Source organism: Mytilus trossulus, chromosome 1 (assembly GCF_036588685.1).
Source record: "Mytilus trossulus isolate FHL-02 chromosome 1, PNRI_Mtr1.1.1.hap1, whole genome shotgun sequence".
Taxonomy (NCBI): domain Eukaryota; kingdom Metazoa; phylum Mollusca; class Bivalvia; order Mytilida; family Mytilidae; genus Mytilus; species Mytilus trossulus.
The window spans coordinates 89943785-89969054 of record NC_086373.1 but is presented as its reverse complement, the minus strand read 5'-3'; the positions used below and the strand labels follow the sequence as shown (position 1 = coordinate 89969054).

Sequence of the window (25270 nt, the reverse complement as noted above, 5' to 3'; positions counted from 1 at the left end):
ACTCTACATACCCTTAAAACTTTATCTACCAGCAAATGTAAACTCTACATACCCTTAAAACTTTATCTACCAGCAAATGTAAACTCTACATACCCTTAAAACTTTATCAACCAGCAAATGTAAACTCTACATACCCTTAAAACTTTATCAACCAGCAAATGTAAACTCTACATACCCTTAAAACTTTATCTACCAGCAAATGTAAACTCTACATACCCTTAAAACTTTATCTACCAGCAAATGTAAACTCTACATACCCTTAAAACTTTATCAACCAGCAAATGTAAACTCTACATACCCTTAAAACTTTATCAACCAGCAAATGTAAACTCTACATACCCTTAAAACTTTATCTACCAGCAAATGTAAACTCTACATACCCTTAAAACTTTATCAACCAGCAAATGTAAACTCTACATACCCTTAAAACTTTATCTACCAGCAAATGTAAACTCTACATACCCTTAAAACTTTATCTACCAGCAAATGTAAACTCTACATACCCTTAAAACTTTATCAACCAGCAAATGTAAACTCTACATACCCTTAAAACTTTATCTACCAGCAAATGTAAACTCTACATACCCTTAAAACTTTATCAACCAGCAAATGTAAACTCTACATACCCTTAAAACTTTATCTACCAGCAAATGTAAACTCTACATACCCTTAAAACTTTATCTACCAACAAATGTAAACTCTACATACCCTTAAAACTTTATCAACCAGCAAATGTAAACTCTACATACCCTTAAAACTTTATCTACCAGCAAATGTAAACTCTACATACCCTTAACACTTTATCTACCAACAAATGTAAACTCTACATACCCTTAAAACTTTATCTACCAACAAATGTAAACTCTACATACCCTTAAAACTTTATCTACCAGCACATGTAAACTCTACATACCCTTAAAACTTTATCAACCAGCAAATGTAAACTCTACATACCCTTAAAACTTTATCTACCAGCAAATGTAAACTCTACATACCCTTAACACTTTATCTACCAACAAATGTAAACTCTACATACCCTTAAAACTTTATCAACCAACAAATGTAAACTCTACATACCCTTAAAACTTTATCTACCAGCAAATGTAAACTCTACATACCCTTAAAACTTTATCTACCAGCAAATGTAAACTCTACATACCCTTAAAACTTTATCTACCAGCACATGTCCATCTGAGGTTATCACTTGATTTAATGTTGGTATCTCTGGACTGAATGTTATAAGTTCAATCTGTAATATACAATAAAAAACTCATCTTGTTTACATAAAGGACGGTACTACACTACTACTTAAGATAAAGTTGTCAGTTATTTTTAATCCTTTATAAGCTGAATTAACTCTACGTGCAGGGAAGCCTAATATTTTGAATACATGTGATGCAGACAGCTGAATTAACTCTACGTGCAGGGAAGCCTACTATTTTGAATACACGTGATGCAGACAGCTGAATTAACTCTACTTGCAGGGAAGCCTACCATTTTGAATACATGTGATGCAGACAGCTGAATTAACTCTATGTGCAGGGAAGCCTACTATTTTGAATACATGTGATGCAGACAGCTGAATTAACTCTACGTGCAGGGAAGCCTACTATTTTGAATACACGTGATGCAGACAGCTGAATTAACTCTACGTGCAGGGAAGCCTACTATTTTGAATACATGTGATGCAGACAGATGAATTAACTCTACGTGCAGGGAAGCCTACTATTTTGAATACACGTGATGCAGACAGCTGAATTAACTCTGCGTGCAGGGAAGCCTACTATTTTGAATACATGTGATGCAGACAGCTGAATTAACTCTATGTGCAGGGAAGCCTACTATTTTGAATACACGTGATGCAGACAGCTGAATTAACTCTATGTGCAGGGAAGCCTACTATTTTGAATACACGTGATGCAGACAGCAGAATGCCATCAAATGAAAAACTACTGTTCACCTGACAAGTTGTTCAAATTTCTACTTTATTTGTTTTCATCTATGATATAGTATACAACAAAACATTATCTTTGATTGTACTTACCAGGAATGATGAGGAAGCTTTAACTGTATGATGTTCAGGAAGACTTAATGACTGAATACCTAATAAAACATATGGTGATAATATATTCCATTAATAAGTTTGAAATAATTTTTGTTTATGCAGAAATTTGATATTTTTCCATTTGAAACTTGTTGACTACTTTTCTAGACACAGTGGGACTTTGGGTAACATATTATATCAACACTTGTCTATTGGTTTGGACCATATAATATTTTGACTACTAGATGTGTTAATGTTTTGTTTGGTTTTTTTTTGTTCCTTTGCTGTCTCATTGATTACCCACATCATGTTATACATCATGTTTTATCTATAATGAGGTAACATTAATTGTATGTTAACACTGGTAAGTACTTATAAGTGAAATGCAAGCTCCTAGGAAAGTGTATAGCTCAACATGACATAGCCCTCTTATTTGTTTTACTAAAATGACAATTCAAATTGTGATTATTTTCTGAGGCTCCAGCAGGGTCAAAAACGACCTGAGACTTCTGGGCTTTTAAGAGGCGACTTCCAAACTGAGGGCCTTCTAAAAACGACCTGCGACCTATAAAAACGACCTCTCGGACCGACTTCCTTCCTGTGTTGGAAAAAATGACCTGCGACCTGTGCATTTCCCTTAAAAATGACCTCTCAACGAATTTAAAAGCGACTTTGCGACCTGAGGGGGGTAACCTGTGGGAGCCTCTTTTCTTGCTCAGTAAAAAAAAACAATGTTTCAAATATTTAAAAGAATCAAATTGTGTATCAAATAACTTACAAAAGAGCAAATCAAATTGTGTTTTGCTTACCATTAAAGGCAATACAGTGACCTAGGCTACAGTAACAACATTTGAACTCTAGCAGATCATTGTTTGATTATCAACCCTACCACATCTCATTATTTCATATTGTTACTTACCAGCATGAAATATACCCGTTATATTACACCCACTGCTTAATATGATATGTCTGCTTTTCTTCATAACCTAAAACAATTATATACATGATGAAGTGATTACTTCTTGTATTCTAAACAGGGTACTATGGAATTGATTGTTTTTGTGGAACCCAATTTTGGTGCATTGATAGAAAGTTGTAATTTTGTGGAAATAAGATATTGTGCCAAAGTCTGCTTACAAGCCTTCAAAAAAATTGCACTTGCATTTAGATTTCCTGTTAACTATACATACCTAGTCATTGAAAATTGGCATCCAACAAAAATCAACAAATCTGCAGTAACCTATAAAATCATTTTACAATGTATCACCAAAACCCAATAAAAATCAGTAACAGATATTCACCACTAAATTACCTGATTTTTTTTATTTTATGTGAGTGTCCAATAATGATTATTCTACTTTAGAATATAACTAAGTTCTTTAGAAATTCATGAAAAAAAATATGCTAAATACAACTAATGTCCAGAAATGATTATTCACTTTAGAATTTAAGTCTATTAGGAAATCATGAAAATAAATGCTAAAATACAAACCTGAGCCAGGAAATTCATAAATCCTTCTATAACATCTGTAAAGGACTGGTTAGCACCTGCAAAAAAAACCCAACCAATAACAAATGCATTGGTTTTCAATTGCAACACTATGGTCTTGTTTGCAGTATCATTAACTCAAATTAAATATTTCTTTGCACATGGGTTTTGGGAATACACATGCAAATGGGATCTAAAAATCACCTCCAATTAACATGTATTAATTTTTTTTAAATAAATATATATCATGGTAAAATCATAACCTATTCATATATTTCTCAGTTACTGGTATCAGATGTATAATTTTTTACATCTTAATTTGATTTAAGGTGGCTTGGGTCTATTTAAAGTTTCTGTCAGGAGTGTCGTATTTCTTGTTTTTTTTAATCTTTACAGAGAGTGAATGAAATTGGTGGGAAAAAAATAGGCAGTCCCGAACCATTTAAACTCAAAATATTTCTTTTAAACAGGTATGTAAAGGGACCAATTTTCAATGAAATGATAGGGAAATAGAGGTGTTGTGAAATAGAGGTGTTGACATATTTTTATCGGAATATCCAAAAAACATTCTATGACACTTGGTCCAAAACTGTAATATAAAAAGCTGAAATATAGCTTTAAAGAATAAGCAAATAAAAAAAAAGGTTACTGCTCGATTGCTTGGTAATTCATGCGTGAACTTATGCAGTCTAATAGTCCTGATCCCCCTTAAAAGGATAAAACAGCTTTTATACAGAAACGTAATCAGGATAGGAAAATTATTAACCTATTGACATTTTCCCCAGAAAACATACTTGGACATATTTTATATATCTTTGAAATGCTCAGTCCACGAATATTTATGCCACTTTTACTCCTGTGTGATAAAATTGTAAAAGTATGATATTGTAATAATAAAAACAAAGGTGGTCAATTTTGATGATAAGATGATAAGATTATTAAAAATGTATACAAACCTTGTTGAAAGAGAGTAAGTGTTTTATCACATAGAGATCTAAATAAGGCATTTGATGTCTCTTTATAACACTCATCTTCACCAAACATCAGAATTAACTGAAATAAAATTACATTGTGAACATTATTATAAAGTTGATTCACATCAATACCAAATTCTTGTCTTAACATATGGTCTAAATAGGGAAAAGTGGAAGTTTCTGTATATTCACATGGGAAATTAAAAAAATATATAGTGAAAAGTTTTTTCATTGCAATAAATTGGATTGAGCCAATACTGTCGATTCATTTTTATTCGTTTGGATTTATAGGTATAGGTGTACCACGTAATTAACTGTTCAACCAATGACAAATTTTCTATAGGCATGTATGTAGACTTTCACAATACCATGAAATCAAATATCCACATAAATGGAAGTTTTCCTTAATCCATGAAAATTGGTACCCATAAAAATAAATGAATCCACAGTAGCATAATTTTTATGCATAGTTTTCAATCACACCAAAGGAAATAAAAGTACAGAGTTTCAATGCACGTATTAAATATTTCTAAAGGGCATAAGTCATTTAAAAAAAAGTCGATCATCCACCATTTTAAAAATTGCCAGAAAAATAGCTGATATTAATCTACAGTAGAAGTTTTATAAAAATCTGGCAAGAATTATACCTGTAAGAGCGCAAACAAGATCATTTTCCATAAATTTAATATTTGCAAGGGACATAACTCTTTTAAAAAAGTCGATAAACCATCATTTTAGAACTTGTCCAAGATATTGCTGATATTAACCTATAGTATAAGGTTTATACAAATCTGACAAGAATTGAACCCATGAGAACGCTTAAGAGGTCATTTTCTATAAATTAAATATTTCTAAGGGGAATAACTCCTTAAAAAATGTCGATCGTCCAACATTTTTAATCTTGTCCAAGAAGTTGTTGATATTAATCTAGAGCAAAAGTTTAATCTAAATCTGGCAAAAATTGTGTGAACCTGTGAGAGCCCTAACAATACCAGATAGCGTGACGTCCAGTATTTTCATGTCCCCTGCAATTTGTTACGCTGGGGACAAAAAAGGTTTGATTTTAGATAACATTATACCTGAATTCAATATGTGTATTAATTTCGTCACTTACCTGTTTTGACAGATCTAATATAGCAGGATGTGTGATGGCTTGATACATCTGAACTAGCATCTGTGAAACATCTTGTGCTATTGTAGTAAAATCGTCCATTAAAGTTCTCAGAGATTTCTTAAATAATTCACATACTGCCTGAAACAAAGATGTAATTTTATGAAAACAAATTCTTATCATATTGTATTTCATGTAAAGGTGCAGTGTAAGGCTTCTTAGTAAGCACAAATTGAAACGTGTTTAAAATAACAGAGGCTCGATGAACCTTTGTTTTTTTCATAAAACAGAAAAATACATAAAACAGAAGAAATGTTTGCTCAATGTTCCTCATGTTATGAAGAAATTTAAGTCCACACGGAACAGGGTGCAGGTTTTTCATGAAAATTACGTTGCTGATACTTTAAGTCTATATGCTGCAGGTTAAACTGAGATTTGATTGATTGAAAGATGTGCAAGTAAATTATAAAATCCTGCCTGATCAGACAGTAAAATTTGTTTACCTCTATAACACTAGGATCCATTATCCATTTTGTGACTAAGGCTTGAACAACTGGTGCTATCTGTTGTAATACAACATATACCTAAAAATATAACATTGGTAGTCTCTGTCAAATGTAAATATGTCAAATGTAAAAAAGTGAACAATAATAAAGGTCATTAATGAGATTAATAATCATTAAAAGAATTGGTGCTCAACATGTAAGCATGAAATGGTCATAATATGACATTGTTTTCTTGACTATTACATGATAGTTTATCACATTTGTCTAGAGATTAGACTTTGTCATACTTACTGGTTTAGGTTTGTCAGATTTGACCTTGGCTGGTTTTTGTTGACCTTCCTCTACATCTTCCTCCTTTTCTCTGTCTGTATCTAATGACTGGAACAACCAACTCACCATCTTCAGCTTAAGTAATATTGCATTCTTTACTACTGTTGATGGCTAAAAATATATCAATATGGGAAATTTGAAGCCTATTTAGATAAAAGTTTGTTTCTCTTATTTTGATTCTTGCTATTGTTATTACCGGTATGCAAAAAACAAGGAAAAATGTATATTGCAAGACATTTTTGCACTAAAGTATAGCAAGTAAGTCACTATACTGTTAAAGGAAACCTTTTTGTTTGCTTTCTGTTAAATTTAAAATATATATCTTCATATCAGTTGGGTTTTAAAATTGTTATATTTTCTCATAATATCTGCTACAACTTGACTTTCATATACATTTAGTATCTTTCAATATTCTTACATCTTGTTTAGACAGTTCGTCCATTTGCTGTAGATGTGGTGTTAATATTGCGTTCAGATACTGCATGATTTCTTCAAACTCTAGAACTGACAACACTTGTCCAATAGAACACATTAATCTGATACAATCTTTACTCTGCAAATAAATGTAAAATAAGTCATAGTGTTTTAGGTCATTTATAAACAGATTAAAATCCTTTTGTATAGTTTGTTGACCTCTTGTTCCTCAATATTGTTATCATTACTATTGCCTCCTTTTTAGTGTAGAGATTATTAAAATTAAATTTATAAATAGAAAAAAATGTTAGGACAGAGTATTTAGAAACTAGTTATTTATTTATTTATTTGTATGCATAACAATTACTGTCCAGCTTTCTGTAGTTATATTTCAGTGTTTTCGTCCTTTATGGAATTTGGTTTTGATGGCATATTTCAAGTCTCAGATAAATGTATCCAGGTCTATTCTTAATGCAATTTCAATGTTGGTATATGGTATGAACACTAGTACATTGTTATATAATGAATGTTGAAATTTTAATGTATTTAGTTGTTGAATTGCTGTATCATTGAATTACATTTTCTACATCTTATTTTTAATTTGCCACAATTGCCAAAAATATTTTAATTCACATGGTCGCAGCATTTCATTATTTTTTTTTACTGAACAATTGGTGTTAATCTATAAATTTTTCCTTTCCTTTTATTCTAATTCTCCTTATACTAAAGTTAACATTTTCTAACACAAGATCAAGGTTATTAGCTTTGGATAAAACTCACTCACCTTAAGAGTATTGCTATTCAATGCATTCTACAAAATAATCATAGTTCAATTTTTATGCTTGAATTATTTATTTTGAACAAAATTAACTGACATCAGAGACATATATCCAAATATAAAAATAAATGGGGAATGTGTCTATGGGACACAAATGATGCCCTTGCTTGCATATCATATAAAGTTATAAAGGGACCTAACTGAGGAAGTGACCCTATCCAAATGTGTGCCTGATCTGACTTTTGTGGTACATTTTGTAATAAGTATTGTGTATAAGTTTCATAAAATTTGGTTGATGCAATCTTGAGTCACAAAACTGAACTCAAAATTCAGCAATTTTTCATTTGTAAAGGAGCATCACTCTAGAACGGTTCAAGTGACGCCCCCAAAATTATAACAGGATCTGTATTTTGTGGTATTAAGAATTGTGTATAAGTTTAATGACAACTGCAAACTTTAAAATATAAATTTTGAATAAGCTAAAGTGCACCATCAAAACTTGTATGGGTAGCTAAGAAAGTCTTTTACATACTTTATTTGTATGATTCTAGACACTACCTGTTTTTTGTAAAGACTTTAAAACTTTAAAAGTTGCAGAACATGAGTCACAAGAATCTTAATGGTCAATTACAGTAAATTTCAAAACTTGAAGCTTTACATACCTGACTAGAAGATAAGATCTGATGAATGAATGGGCTGATATGATCTAGGTTCTCTCTGGTGACATCCTTAAGCGACATTGTAGCTGCTGTGGCAACTTCACTGTTTGTTAGACCTTGTAGTATCAGAGGTATCACTGATCCAAGGATATCTGGATGGTAATTCAACCATTCACCAAAAGATCCTAGGGAAAAGATCACAAACAGTACCCATTCAGTAGAAATAGATGCAACTATAATAATCCCACATAGTAAAATTCAACACACAAATCACATATGTATTCATTTGTTTAGTCTTAGATGCATGATTTTGTTATTAGTTGTTAGTGGGTTTGAACTAGCTGTCAGATAACTGTGAGTACTCTCAGATCTGTTTATTGTGTCTTTTTGTGTCCAGATGTATAAGTACCATGCCACATTCTCTTGTATTTTTATCCATCTGATGAGTTAAGCCTTTTTGAACTGATTTTTATAGTTCATTCTTATGTTGTGCTGTTATACCACTGTCCCAGGTTAGGGGAGGGTTGGGATCTCGCTAACATGTTTAACCCCGCCACATTATTTATATATGTGCCTGTCCTAAGTCAGGAGCCTGTAATTCAGTGGTTGTCGTTTGTTTATGTGTTATATATTTGTTTCTTCGTGTTTATTATATAAATAAGGCCGTTAGATTTCTTGTTTAAATTGTTTTACATTGTCTTATCAGGGCCTTTTATAGCTGACTATGCAGTATGGGCTTTGCTCATTGTTGAAGGCCGTACGGTGACCTACAGTTGTTTTATGTCTGTGTCATTTGGTCTCTTGTTGACAGTTGTCTCATTGGTAATCATACCACATCTTCTTTTTTATATTACTGGGGTAATCGGATTTAGTAAATCATGTTTATATCAAATACATTTAGAAAATTAGAAAATGGGATACCATATATTATTGTAACCAATTTGTAAGTATGACTGCTACTTTTTAAATAGAAAGTGATTTGTTTTATTGATTTATTTTGTTCGTTACACACAGGGGTCAAATTTAAGCTTTTTTGTGTACTGGCCAGCTTGACCAGTGGACTGAAAAATCTACTGGTCCGGCTCCAAATCTACTGGTCCTGCAAAAAATACATTTATTTGACAAACACTTAACTTAAAATTTGAAGATCTCGTTACAATTGAGATTGGAAATGGGGAATGTGTCAAAGAGACAACAACCTGACCATAGAGCAGACAACAGCCGAAGGCCACCAAATGGGTCTTCAACGCAGGTCTGTCACTGCAAATTTCACATGTTATACAATTCATTACATTGCCATCCAGTATATAATTAAGCCATTCATGATCTTTTCTCCTATCCTACTTTTGAATGTATTTTTTTTTTTTATCCAGCGGATTAACTCCTTCCACAAATTTCAACAAAAACGCTAACCCGATGTATTCATTAACTTGATCATATGTAATACTTAAGTATAATTGATTTCGCAGGTAATTGTGTTTGTAAACAAACCGAGATTGCAATGCAAACTGATTTTTATCGACAAATTTCTACTGGTCTGCCGGACCACTAGTTGACAAAATCTACTGGTCCGACGCAAATTCTACTGGTCTCAGACCACCGGACCAGGGCCAATTTCGACCCCTGGGTACACAGAACAAATAGTTAGCAAAGTTGGTTCTAAATGTAAACCTAACTTTATAGTATTATGTACACACTACAATAAAAGAGCTGTAGCTTATTTTTAATTGTTAACTAAACAGCAAAAAACAAATACTTTACTGTTTGTAACAATGAATATAGCTTATACTTACCAACCATATATAATGCAGTGGAGATAAATTTTATGTTGTCATAAGGTAGTTTTGGAATGAGATTCATAACATTAGGCATGTATAAGTTTTCTTCTAAATCAACACTTTCTGCTACTGATCCAAACAGGAAGAAGATTGCTTCTGCCAGCTGCAATATAAAACAAATTTACTTCATTTTAATACTAATGACAGTTTTATATATATCCATCAAAACATATGCAAATAATTTTAATTTAGCAAATGCAAACACTTAACCCTATTTTAATTGAATTCATTTTTGCATAAAAAAAATTGTCTCAGAGGGATAGCTTTAGTTCACTGTGGATTCTTTTATTTTCTTATGTCCAAATTTTGGTAGATAGAAGACAACTTGAATTTGTTGAATACTTGATTTTGATGTTTTGCCAGATTCTGCATACAAGAGCAGAGGTAGGAGTGGTCCTGATCCCCAAATCCCGGGCTGAAAAACATGAAATCCCGAGCTTAAAAATAGGAAATCCTGAGGTTTCGAAATAAAGAATTCCCTGATCCCGAAAGAGTCAATCCCGAAGTCCCAAGCTTAAAAACATGCGATCCTGGAGTCCCGATAAATCCCCCTCATACAACCCTGTAGAAAATTTGTACTTTGTTTCACATTTGTGGTTCATTTATACCCACAAAATCCCTGAAATTGTTATCCTACAAATAATAATGAATTCAAAGTATGTGAGTTTTAGATACTAACCTGCCATTGTATTGTGTTAGCTTCACTTTTATCTACACATGAACCTAACACAGAACACAAGTATCCTAATAACGGTTCTCTTAATATGCTGAAGGAATACATCTAAAATATCAAATATATTATAAGTTTTATGATTTAATAAATAGCATTGGAATAAGTTAATAGATTAGGTTAGTTTTTTTTTTTTTTTATCTTATCAGGTCTTCAACATTTCTATAAGGTTTTGGAATTTAAAATTATTATTTTTTAAATTGTCAAAATTTGCATCAGGTGCTGTAAAATTGGTACTGTAATGTCAATATCAACTATTAAAACAGGGTAAAAAAAAAAAAAAAATGGTTATGAAATTCACATGCATTGAGATTTTATGTATCTTCCAGAAATGTATGAACAGGACAAATAATGGATGGATTGCATAACAACTTATGCTGTAACTATATTTGATAATACATCTCCAAGCGTATGGTATTGTTTTTCTAGGATTATTAATGTTCCTTTCCAACAGCAACATAATTCAGAGTTAATTACAGAGATAAATTTGATGCCTAAATGTCTCAACTTCATAATCTTATCTAACAAGGTTCTGTTTGACTTACCATTGTATCCCCTATGTCTTGTCTATAACATCGGAATTGTTCTACTTCATCTGAAAAAAACAAGTTCCAATTCATATGTGTCAAACTATGCATAGATAATATTTAAAAGACATGGTAGTCTATTTTTCACATATACCACTTTATAATTATTACACAAAAATCACAAGACTTTGTAATACTTTATTTCCTTAGACCAAAATAGCCCTACTCCTTTTATAGCAGCCTGGTAAACCAATTAACAGTACATTTTTGTCCCTTCTGTATCAATGTGTCATAAATTTAAACAGATTTTTTTTTTTTATTACATCATGGAAGTATTATATTGACAGGAACTACAACCATTAATTAGCATTTATTTTTAACCCGGGTAGCCCTGTAGAAAAGATATGGAAACTGTCTAATTAGTACGCTGTCGTTAATTTCTTTAGTGACTTTCTGCGATGCCGCGGTCATAAATTGACCAGAGATACTTCTTATCAATCACGTGGTTTTAATCGAGAGAGCTTAACAATATTACCTGTCGGAAAACACCTTTACTCATATCAATTGCGTAGGTAGACCTTTATTCGTAAACATCTTATTTAAACAAATCGACTGATGCATAAAAAAGGAAAATCGGCCAAGAATTAGTTATTCTACAACGATTTGAAATAGTGAGTGACATTATTTTATTAGTTTGTGGGTGAAGTTTAAATCATGATTAAGGTGTGTTCCGGTTACTGCCGGTTAACAATAAATTTATTTGATAAATATTAAAACTTTGAAGTTTAGAGTAATATATATGGTTAAGTTACTGGATAATCCTGGAAAGTAGACATTTCCAGTTTACAATACGAAAATTAATCGAGCAAGTACCAATCAACAAAATACAGCAGAAGAGAACAGAGATCTAACTACGTTATATAGCTATTTAGATAATCCATTTCTGTCCCCTAAAATATGTATCACTATCCAACCAAATGAAACCTTCCAAATGATACTGGTAAAAATTATTGAACAGTGAGTCACACAAGAATTTGTATAATGTCACTACACAAATCCTTGAGTCCCAGTACTAGAAAAAATTTCAACACATCGGGGTTCAGCTACCAACCAATGATCCTACCCTGAATTTAGAGTGAAGCTTAATAATTCCTACATTTATTTAATCTTTGATCTTTTGATTTTATCAGAACGATCATAAACAATCGTTTTAAATATGCAGGAAAGGTGTGCCACTCAATGGAGTAAACAGTAGTTATTATATAACCACAACTTGCGATATATATATTACATATAGTGCAATTTCTACCGAAAAAATAAATCAATAAAAATGGGGCATTTATTCAATAAATTTGGTACAAACTTCCATCGTCAATGTGTTTTTCTAAAGAATTAATGATGACTAGCATTAATCCATCAATCACTCAATCGGCACAGTTAGGTAACGGAATCTGACGAGGTTTGCCGATTGCTGTTTCCTAAGAATTTATCACAATTTTCGTTTCTTCGTTTATTTCCGTAATCCCGAAAGCAACCTAGAATGACAATATTGTAGGTAACCACAAGCTGGTATGTAAAGAACTTGCCATGTTTCAAGCTAATTAACATGTCATTAAATTAGGCGCGGCATCGCAGATGAAACGTCGGGTCGTAGTAGTTCCTGTCAATATAATACTTCCATAGTTACATTAATGACATTGTATACGAAATTAAAAATAAGATGTTTACCTGAGAACAAGGTTATTGAAAAGAAGTTTATATGAGGACAAGGTTATAGAAAATATGTTTACCTGAGAACAAGGTTATAGAAATGATGTTTACTTGAGAACAAGCTTATTGAAAAGATGTTTACCTGAGAACAAGGTTATTGAAAAGAAGTTTATCTGAGGACAAGGTTATTGAAATGATGTTAACCTGAGAACAAGGTTATTGAAAAGAAGTTTATCTGAGAACAAGGTTATTGAAAAGATGTTTACCTTAGAACAAGGTTATTGAAAATAAGTTTATTTGAGGACAAGGTTATTGAAAAGATGTTTACCTGAGAACAAGCTTATTGAAAAGATGTATACCTGAGAACAAGGCTATTGAAAAGAAGTTTATCTGAGAACAAGGTTATTGAAAAGATGTTTACCCATGAACAAGGTCATTGAAAAGAAGTTTACCTGAGAACAAGGTTATTATAAAGATGTTAACCTGAGAACAAGGTTATTGAAAAGATGTTTACCTGAGGTCCAAGAAGTATATGTTTGATCATCAGGGTACTGGACTTTGATTAACAGAATTTCTACCAGTGAAAAAAAGAATGGTTGAATCACAGGCAGTAATAGCTGACATCTTGACGGGTCAGACTCTAAAATCTCATCCTGTAATATCAAAGACAAAAGATCAAAGATATTACACTTTACTACTCAATCAATTTGTTTGCAGATGAGAAGGAACTGTAACTCTAGAACAGTACACATCATGTCATTAAAAACAAATTCAACCTTATAATCATTAGTGCACATATACCATGTAAAGCAATCTGATTAACTAATTATATATAAACTTGTGTAACAAACTATATTCCGACTTCTGTTATAAGTTCACAGCAAAGAATTGAATTATATTCTGTACAAGGTTGTTCAAAAGAAATGTAAATGATCTCAGAACCATTACAGCTTTTTATATGAGTCAACCACTCATAAATATTAAACTTAGTAATTTTCTTCAATCAGTATGATTCTGTCAATGTAATACTTTATTTAGCATCTATATTATTGACCTACCTGTAGAACATACCAAAAGGTAAAAGGCATGTTACTGAAGTTCTCATCTATAGGATAATGACCGGGAATTGATGTGCAGGCCTATAAAAAGGATAGACAATATCTATTTCAATTGTGCAGATATTTTTTTTACTTTTAACATAGAAATATGTTATCACCTCTTTTTATTTATTAATTTTCTTTTACTTATATATTTTTTTAAGTCAAAGAACAATAAGCACAGAGTTATCTTAGATTTTCTACACATAAGACTGCTTTGAATTATTGGTGGTTTTTTTTAACTCAGGCATGATATGCAAGGTTGAATAGATGTTTTTTTTCAAAATAGGAATTAAGGCTCTTAAAATCCAAAATATGTAAATAAAATATAATAATCATATCCTCACCATTCATTTACTTTTCCTGAATAAGCTGCATTTCTTTTTTGAGGTAATTTTACTTTGACATCCAATTAAATTATCCGATCGCTTTAACTCAATACTGGAAGGCCAAATAATTACAAAATTGAAGAGCAATTTAAAACATAAATTAGATCTTCAGAATATTTCAGGTTGAAAGAAGGCTAATTTAAGAAGTACTTACTAGAACCATTTTAATCAGATTTAATACATTATTTCTCCTCTCATCGTCCAGACACAATGAGGCATCAATGATTAACTTGGTATGATTCTCTGCTAATGCCACAACTATCTGACAAATTCCTTGACACACATCCTGTATATAAAGCAAAGTTATTCTTAGGCAAGAAGAGTAAAACCTGCAGTTTATCTCATAGTTCAATCCATTTCATATAAGTAGTAGGTACTTGTCTCATTGCTAATTACAGCCTATCTCCTTATTTTGTGTTTAGTTAATGTAAACTGCTTTTCTCTTTGAATAACTAAGATTGAATTGCCCACCTTAAGGTGATTCCTAACACTACAGGGAGATAACTCTGTAAAGTTAGCTAAACGTTTTAAGTATGTTGTGTTGTAAAGGGAATATTAAGCTTCTCAATGATCAAAATTGGTGTTTGTCAAACTGCTATATAACCAATGTAATTTTTCTGACAAAACGGCTGGTTCAATATTTTTGAATTTTTATATTTTTGTCAAAGGGTCAAATTAAATACATTGTCAAAATTTTATGAAAATTAAACGAGCCAAATTAATTTTAGTGAAAGTGTTGGGTACCACCTTAAGGGGTCCCATTGAGCCAGTAGAACCATCATTATATGGAGCAAAACCAATATGTAGGTACTCATTAGTTTGGTTATCTACATAGTCATATTGGTAGTTGGTTATATTTCTTCATTAATTTTTTTAATGATTTATTGTTTGTTTGATTTTTAACCAGGCACATTCCAGAAGGTTTTTTTAAAAGCAGTATATCTACTGTATGTTTTAACAGTCCTTACCATATCAGAAGATTCTGTGGCCTTTTTAAACATCTCAGATAACTGCAATACATTTGGAAGGAATTTTTGTATTGTATAGGGAAATCTGAAATATAAATTTGTGTACTGTTGATTCTTTAATTGGAATCTTATCTCTTTTATTATAATGTTAATTCAAAAATTTATATAATGTTTTCTTCATACCACAGAGTCCTTATTGACTTACCTGAAATTTATATCTTTCATACCTAGCATACATATTATATCATCTGAGTTGTATTTAAAAAAGGCATATAAAAACCATTAGTCAATGGGTTTTTTAACACTGAATTTTCATGGTGAAGTCACTCTCTCAGATATTGTAAGTAATATGTATATATGTGGTGAATGGAATGATTGTAAAGTCAGAGCCCTTTAGGCAGGTTTCATCTGACCCTGGTTTTAAGTTATACTTGCAGTAAAACCTTTATGTAAATGACTTTCAACATAAATTCAAACAATGTGAAGCATGTATGGCATTTCAACATGTATTCTTGTTGTTTTTAATTAGCTTCAATATCAGACTAATGTTGATTCATTTATGTTCATCAATACCTATTTTTGTAGATGGAACAAAACTAACATTTTCATGGATATTATGTTTCATGGATTTTCCAGAAAGTCTAGAAAAAACTTTATATAAAATGTGCAATTTGTTGAACATTTAAATTGTGGTTTACCTATACCCACCAAATCCTCAAAAATTGGTACCCAACAAATAATAATAAATCCACAGTATACAACAATAAAATTTGACAGGCTAACCTAAGGGAATCAGGATGAGAGAAAACATTGACTAGACTTTCCACAGCTGTATCAAACAGACTAGGATTATACAGAGTATGAAAGACTTGTAGTATCACAGGTTCTCCTTCCATTACAGGCACACCAAACTCCACCCAGCTAGAGAAACACTTGAGGGCCTGGTCTTGTACATCTTCTGGTGATGTGGGGATCATCAGAGTCTGTAGTAAGGTCAGAACTAAAATATACATAATAAATTCTGATTGAAAAATCCAGAATTTCTATAATTTAGAAGTTACTCAGCAAAAAGTTGAAAGAGAAGAGGGTTGTTCAATCCTTTTGATCATTTTTAACTTAATACTTGTTCATTCTCGATTCAGTGCTATCAAGTTTTAACTTGATACTATCTGTCATATTTTTATATGTTTTCTAATTTTTAACAAATAACTGGAAGAAAAAAATATTAATTGATTGTTCTAAAAATAATCAATAACCAACACCTACCATGCTGTAGACCTTTAGTAAGTTCTTGTCTTAGTAGAGATCGTCTGTTCTGAGCAAGACTGGAACTGAAAAACTGTAAAATTCCTTTGGTTCAATTAGTTATTTATTATTTGCCATTAATTTGTACTCATTGTGTAATATTTTCAGTCTGTAATGAGAAAAGCTATTTTATATGCCATTTCTAAATAATTATATTTAAAAAATTCTGAAGTACTTGGTTGCTGGCTCATTGATGAGGTCATGCTGATGAGATTAATACAGCTTTTCAGGCATATGCAATACAGAACAACGCTTTATTAGCCCATAGGCTAAAAGGAGATATGAACTTTCACTTACACCTCACTAAACTTTGAACATATTTTTGCTTTGAACAATAAAAATTTTCATCTTGACTAGGAAAATAAGATTTCCTGTGCTATGTTAATCAAAGAATAAGACTCATTTAACAAACGAGTTATGAACAGGCTGTTTGTTACTGAATGAACCCTGGGTATAGATTCTAGATTGACTATTAGCCCTCCAATCTCAGGACCAATATGGACGGCTCACATCCAATCTTTGCCAGGGCCAATACAGAAACAGCCAGGTAATAAAACTATAATATGGCTGTTATTTCTAACCTTAGGATATCAAGAAAAAAAATTTATGCAAGTGTATCCTACCTCCTCTGGCAGCACCCTGATAGTCTCTAACAATATATGTAACCTCTGTGTACTCTGAAAACAAATATGGCTTTAGTTGGCAATATTATCATTGTAAAGGGAAAATAAATTTTATGTTCTGGTTATAGTATTTTATAGCATGTTTGAATATTGTCATGTCAAATAAATAATAGAAACAGAGAATTTTTTTAGTGAGGAAAATATAGTACATGTGACCTTGAAAAATATTTTTAAAAATTAAAGTCCCATTTTTTCCTTTCAAAGTCCTTGTTAAAATACCCTTTGTAAACCGGACCCCTATTCCGAATTCCGGCCTAATTATGAAGTCCCAATACTCTTAATTACATTAATAATTCCCTGTCAAAACCGGTTTGTCTAATTAATTTCAAAGATCGATAATCAAAACTTATTTGTTTAATATACAATATGGCTTTTCAGGATTATCAATTAGACAGGTGTTAAACTGTGACAATCGTACAGTAGGGAGCTGTATTATTTATTAAAACATTAAAAAAGTGTCAATTAAACCAATAAACCGAAAAATATCTCGGTTTAACTTGCAGTGTTCTCCCCAGGATTTTTGGATAGCACCAGGGTAGCGCGTGACAAAATGAATTTTACAATATTTTGTGTCGCGTTGCGTCGCTTATTTTTTTCTTGTTGGTTTTTGTCATTACCTTTTTGACTTTGTTTTGTTTACTGTGGTACTGTGTTGTATGGACTTTGGGTCAGAACATTATTGGTTTAAAACGTAAATCAATAAAACAGTTTGTATACTTTAATATCTTTGAAAAAGAAAAGAAAGCACAATTAGTCTTTAAACTAAAGTCACTTCTTATATTTGGATCAAGCCATTTTGTCCCAATACTTGTAGATACACTACACATTCCCTATGTTAGATTTGACCATAACAATGAACTTTGAACAAGATTAATTTTTGTTACAGAACCTTCAGTAAATTGAAAACTACTTTCCATTCTTTTTAACAACAGTTTTATTTATTTTCTTATGCATCTAATTATTATTTTTAAAGTTTAAGTTTATAAATACTTTATTTCAATTGTATAAGTAATTCTAAGCTGACATTTCTGTTAAGTTTAAGGACCATTAAGCTTTTTTATCCATGACCAAACAGAAATATATCTATTTAATATAAAATGACAAAATGTCTGTGTATCAATAAAGGTATCATTCTCTAAAATAATTTGCAAACATTTTTGTTGGTATGTTCTAAGAATTTTTTTATCCTTAATGTAACATTCTAATATAATTTGCATTCAATTTGTACTTTATTTTAATTTTCAATGAGAAATTATATGTATGAGCATTTATTTGTGATAAGCAAAATCAGGGGAAATAACTTCACAATAAATTTTTATAACAGTCAAATTATTTTGACTAAAGACTGGCGTAAAAGAGTTCATTCACAAATGTCTGCTTGTCCCTTATTACAAGTCTGTTATTAAAATTATGATCTCTTAATTAATTAAAACACAAGAGACTCATGTACATCGATTAAATCCAATCATCAATGTTAACCTCAACAGATAAATCGATCACGTGGTGTAAACAATCTACCTGTCAATACTGGATTAAACTGGTTAGAACTGGTCAATTTTCATGTAAAATTTTAACCCTCACTGAAAGTTGAAGTAATACGAATTTTTACCAAAAACTTTAGCACCACGGAGAAAAATTATACATCGCGGCAAGAACGATACCACCGCGGTAGAAAATTATACATCGCGGGCCCGTGGTCCTTTAAGGGCCTGGGGAGAACACTGAACTTGGATAAATTAATTTAAATCGCGGAGTAAGAAATTTATATCATGATTTAGAAATCCTGGGTTCCCTGTTGTGAACCCCTAAACAAATTACCATGATAATGAAAAACACCCAGATGACAACAATCAATGGGTATTGTACATTGTACGACGTGATGAAATTACATTTGATAATATTCTGGCTTTTTAATCGGCCATTCCAACATTTCAAATTAATGATCATGGAAGTAAATCCAAACTCTCGTCTCACAACCCAAACAACGCAAGCATTATGATACAAATGCAAACAATGAAAAACGAAGTAAAAGTATTTCAATTTATCAGATATAATTTACAATCAGAGAGAACTTTAACATGCAAAATATCGGACGTCAAAAGTCCTTAACTTCCAGTCAAAACAGAAACCTGAATAAACCTTCTCACTGTTTAAACCAGCCCTTTTTCACAGTCCCGTAGCAGGCAGGTTAATACAGGTTTTACTGTAATAGGAATTGATAATACTATAGTAAAGAGCCCCTCACCAAGCAGATTTTTTTAATACAAGAGATGTGCCACAGAATCTGATTACCCTTCCACAGCACCGGAGATCACCCCCAGTTTTTGGTGGCGTTTGTGTTGCCTAGTCTCTTGTTTTCTATGTTGTGTTTTGTGTACTATTGTTTTTTCTTTTTCTTTCTTAGCCATGGCATTGTCAGTTTATTTTAGACTACTGACTTATGAGTTTGAATGTCCCTCTGGTATCTTTCACCTCTCTTTTATATACTGAGTATATGTTGAGGGAGAAGTTAAAAGACTTGTCTGTTGAAAAGTTAAAACATGATCTTTGTCAGGTATATTGTACTGTTATAATTAGTATATCTTACATTTAAATTAGGAATATTATCTCCCTGAAAACTTTGTACTAATGTCAACAATGGATCAGGCCAATGTTCTGGTGTCATATGAAGTATCAATGAAGAAATCTGAAACATTCAAACAAAAACAAAATTGTATTTTCTAAAATCAAAATTGCAATTCATCCTTTTGTCTACTTTTTCATTTATTCTATATTTCAATAACTAGAGGCTCTTAAGAGCCTGTGTCGCTCACCTTGGTTTATGTGAATATTAAACAAAGGAAGCAGATGGATTCATGACAAAATTGTGTTTTGGTGATGGTGATGTGTTTGTAAATCTTACTGTAATAAACTGTCTTGCTGCTTACAATTATCTCTATCTATAATGAACTTGGCCCAGTAGTTTCAGTGGAAAATGTTAATAAAAATTTACCAATTTTATGAAAAGTGTTAAAAATTGACTATAAAGGACAATTACTCCTTAGGGGGTCAATTGACCATTTTGGTTATGTTGACTTATTTGTCAATCCTACTTTGCTGAACATTATTGATGTTTACAGTTTATCTCTATCTATAATAATATTCATATATTCAAGATAATAACAAAAAAACAGCAAAATTTCCTTAAAATTACCAATTCAGGGGCAGCAACCCAACAAAAGGTTGTCCGATTCGTCTGAAAATATCAGGGCAGATAGATCTTGACCTGATAAACAATTAAACCCCTGTCAGATTTGCTCTAAATGTTTTGGTTTTTGAGTTATAAGCCAAAAACTGCATTTTACCCCTATGTTCTATTTTTAGCCATGGCGGCCATCTTGGTTGGTTGACCGATTCACGCCACACATTTTTTAAACTAGATACCCCAATAATGATTGTGGCCAAGTTTGGTAAAATTTGGCCCAAAAGTTTCAGAGGAGAAGATTTTTGTAAAAGATAACTTAGATTTACGAAAAATGGTAAAAAAATGACTATAAAGGGCAATAACTCCTAAAGGGGTCAACTGACCATTTCTGTCATGTTGACTTATTTGTTAATCTTACTTTGATGAACATTATTGCTGTTTACAGTTTATCTCTATCTATAATAATATTCAAGATAATAACCAAAAACAGCAAAATTTCCTTAAAATTACCAATTCAGGGGCAGCAACCCAACAAAGGGTTGTCTGATTCGTCTGAAAATATCAGGGCAGATAGATCTTGACCTTATTAACAAATAAACCCCATGTCAGATTTGCTCTAAATGCTTTGGTTTTTGAGTTATAAGCCAAAAACTGCATTTTACCCCTATGTTCTATTTTTAGCCGTGGCGGCCATCTTGGTTTGTTGACTGGGTCACGCCACACATTTTTTAAACTAGATACTCCAATTATGATTGTGGCCAAGTTTGGTTTAATTTGGCCCAGTAGTTTCAGAGGAGAAGATTTTTCTAAAAGCTAACGACGACGGACGACGACGACGGACGACGGACGACGACGACGGACGCCGGGCGCCAAGTGATGGGAAAAGCTCACTTGGCCCTTCGGGCCAGGTGAGCTAATAAAAACAAATAACATGGATTAATCATTAATTTAAAATCCATGCAATTTTCTATTTAAGCATAAAACTTACAGCAACACATAGCCTTGTGAGTACAATCTTAGGTCCAGCACCAAATTCTATGATCTTATCCAATAATCTGCTTCGTAAACCGTCATACTGATCAGGGGGCACTTCATGCCTGAAAAGTAAGAGCATTATCAACAGATGTTAATAGAAGCAAAACATTTATTTTTCAAAGAACTACTGTCATATCACTTTGTGAAATTATACAACTAGGAGACAATTTGCCATCAAAATTAGGTTATAGATATAGGAAGATGTGGTGTGATAATTAGGTTATCCCCACTACTTTTATATCAGGTATATGTTACTTTTAAGATCAGTTAATAGACAGTAAAAAAAAAGGTTTTAGTATACATCAAGGAGAGTTTAACAACTTCCATACCTGTCAACCTCTGAAAATGAAAAGTCAGGTCATGACCTGCATTGAGAAAAAAAATCTCAGGTCATAACGCGTACGACATTTTGCGGGCTCAATTGAAGAACAAAAATATGTTTACATATAATTTATATAGTCAATATGTATATGAAACAGTTAGAACATGTATACAAGTTTATTTCAGACTATTGTTATATTCCATAGTAGCAGACTTGGCATTCTTTAAAAGAACTGCACTTGGTTTCAGTTCATAGCAATGCAAATGTGTATTCATTTTACAAGAAAGAAGAGCACACAGTGTATCCTTATTAAGATCAGCCCTAAACTCTGTAGCTATTTTCTTTACTAAAGAAAATGCCCTCTCACTGTCTGCATTGCTGTTTGGCAAAACCAGTAATGTTTTAGCAAGTTTTGACAAAACAAAAAATCTTGGCTTGTTAAGAAAAATGTCATGCAACTTGGACATTTCTCCCCAAAATGTACCAATGTCAGTTTCAGGGGAAGTGCAAAGTGGAAGTTCATCTAATGGGGTCAACTGATAGTCACTGAACTCATCTTGTAGCTTGTTGAAAATATCGTTACGTAGCTCAGGTAAACAGTCCTACATTTTGACTGTTGGTTACATTGAAAAAGACCGATAAAACCGAAGGTCGTATTACTTCTAAATACCGGAAACAATTCCGGTCAGAAATCCGGGTGAAACGGGTAATGTTAGAAATTCCCGGGACCCGCCGGGTAAAGAAAAACTCCCGGGTGAGAGGTGAAAATAACAGGTGTCACCCGCAAAAAACGGGTGAGTTGACAGGTATGAACTTCTGTCAGTCTTATTTACATTCTAAAAAACATGTTTACTACAGTTATATTGATCAGTATTAGGGTCTATGTTAATCTATAGATGTATCAACTATTTTATAACAGAATGATATGAAGAGTGTGATTTCTCATTGTTGTGTATATATGGCAATGTCAAATTGTATATTTCCCATACACTTTCTGTTATATAATCTTTACTCACCAAAACCTGGAAATTTTCACATGTAAGGAATTTGCACCAAAATACTGTACTTCTGCAGTCTATAAAAGACAATAAACATGATAATTGAAATTCTTTATCATTTATTAATTTGAAAAATCAAGCATTGAATGAACATTCATATGGCACAAATCATTCATATAATGGATAAAAAAATCTAAAGGGTGAAACATTCATTTATTATTGGCACAAGAGTGCACACGCTGAAACGTCTCGCCTTCTTTACTAATCATTGATATTATGTTGATAGACCTAAATATAAAGCTTTCTTACAACTGTCACATTAACTCAACATTAACCAAGAAAACGAAACACTGATCAATGAACCATGAAAATGAGGTCAAGGTCAGATGAACCATGCCAGACAGACATGTACAGCAAACAATTCTTCAATACAACAAATATAGTTGACTTATTGCTTATAAATTAAGAAAAACAGACCAAAACACAAACACTTAACATTTAGCAATGGACTGTGAAAATGAGGTCAAGGTCAAATAAAACCTGGGTAACAGACATATAGATCATAAAATATTTCCATACACCAAATATAGTTGACCTAATGCATAAAGTATTAGAAAAATAGACCAAAACTCAAAAACTTAACTTTGACCACTAAACCATGAAAAGGAGGTCAAGGTCAGATGACACCTGTCAGCTAGACATGTACACCTTACAATCATTCCATACACCAAATATAGTAGACCTATTGCATATAGTATAAGGAAAACAGACCAAAACACAACCAGATGCTCCGCAGGGCGTCGCTTTATACGACCGCAGAGGTTGAACCCTGAACGGTTGGGGCAAGTATGGACACAACATTCAAGCTGGATTCAGCTCTAAATTTGGATTGTGATTAAATAGTTGACACAGCATAGGTTTCTGACACAGAATGAATGTGTTCTAATGAACCTAAAAATTTTGTTTTCTCTTAGAGCAATTCACTATGCTGTTGAATATTAATCCTCTCAAAAAAATGTTTGAAGAAATTTACTTTTTATTTATGAAATTTCAAATGAGAAAAATTGAACCCAATTTTTTTCATCACATCCCCCTTTCCCTTATTCCAAAACTAATCTCAATTAAAATTTCTAAAGGAGTTTGCAACAATAACTACTCATTTAAATACATCATAAAATATTAAGATGTAAATAAACTGCTTATTATCACTGAATGGTAAAGATTATTTTAATTTATCAGTTGGTAGTAAAAAGTGAATATACATTGTATCATTGTATATTGTATATTGTATATAACAAAGATTTAAGTTGATTCAAGACAAAGAAAGATAACTCCAATTAAAAAAAATCTTGCTATTGCACAATATTGTGCAATTAGATATTTCTTGCTTACTATTATGGACAAAGAAAGATAACTCTAATTTAAAAAAAAATGCTATTTCACAATATTGTGCAATAAGATATTTCTTGCCATTGCGCAATACTGTGCAATTGAAAAGACTTGCTATTGCACAATACTTAATATAATAATTTTAGATCCTGATTTGGACCAACTTGAAAACTGGGCCCAGAATCAAAAATCTAAGTACATGTTTGGACAAAGAACCCCAAGATTTCAATTTTTGTTAAAATCAAACTAAGTTTAATTTTGGACCCTTTGGACTTTAATGTAGACCAATTTGAAAACAGGACCAAAAATGAAGAATCTACATACAGAATTAGATTTGGCGTATCAAAGAACCTCATTTATTCAATTTTTGATGAAATCAAACAAAGTTGAAAACTGGTCCAAAAATCAAGAATCTAAGTACATTTTTAGATTCAGCATATCAAAGAACCCAACCGATTCATTTTTTGTCAAAATCAAACTAAGTTTAATTTTGGACCCTTTGGACCTTAATGTAGACCAATTTGAAAACGGGACCAAAAGTTAAGAATCTACATACACAGTTAGTTTCGGCATATCAAAGAACCCCAATTATTCAATTTTGATGAAATCAAACAAAGTTTAATTTTGGACCCTTTGGGCCCTTATTCCTAAACGGTTGGGACCAAAACTCCCAAAATCAATACCAACCTTCCTTTTATGGTTATTAACCTTGTGTTTAAATTTCATAGATTTCTATTTACTTAAACTAAAGTTATAGTGCGAAAACCAAGAAAATGCTTATTTGGGCCCT

The 25270-nt window shown here is 32.0% G+C and overlaps 1 protein-coding gene across 1 annotated transcript in view; it reads right to left on the bottom strand.

The window, feature by feature from the left end:
* Positions 1-25270, bottom strand: part of LOC134689897 (importin-13-like) — a 33252-nt gene that overhangs the window by 2991 nt on the left and 4991 nt on the right. The window contains exons 4-27 of the mRNA XM_063549867.1: positions 23110-23168; positions 21725-21833; positions 20140-20238; positions 17493-17546; positions 16831-16903; positions 16348-16564; positions 15565-15649; positions 14751-14882; positions 14169-14249; positions 13625-13763; positions 11419-11468; positions 10823-10924; positions 10099-10246; positions 8309-8490; positions 7653-7679; positions 6873-7007; positions 6416-6565; positions 6122-6202; positions 5622-5759; positions 4490-4586; positions 3537-3592; positions 2964-3030; positions 2045-2103; positions 1160-1249 (exon numbers count right to left, since the gene is read on the bottom strand). Of these exons, the coding sequence (XP_063405937.1) occupies positions 1160-1249; positions 2045-2103; positions 2964-3030; positions 3537-3592; positions 4490-4586; positions 5622-5759; positions 6122-6202; positions 6416-6565; positions 6873-7007; positions 7653-7679; positions 8309-8490; positions 10099-10246; positions 10823-10924; positions 11419-11468; positions 13625-13763; positions 14169-14249; positions 14751-14882; positions 15565-15649; positions 16348-16564; positions 16831-16903; positions 17493-17546; positions 20140-20238; positions 21725-21833; positions 23110-23168 (2430 nt within the window). The remainder of the gene's footprint in view (positions 1-1159; positions 1250-2044; positions 2104-2963; positions 3031-3536; positions 3593-4489; positions 4587-5621; positions 5760-6121; positions 6203-6415; positions 6566-6872; positions 7008-7652; positions 7680-8308; positions 8491-10098; positions 10247-10822; positions 10925-11418; positions 11469-13624; positions 13764-14168; positions 14250-14750; positions 14883-15564; positions 15650-16347; positions 16565-16830; positions 16904-17492; positions 17547-20139; positions 20239-21724; positions 21834-23109; positions 23169-25270) is intronic.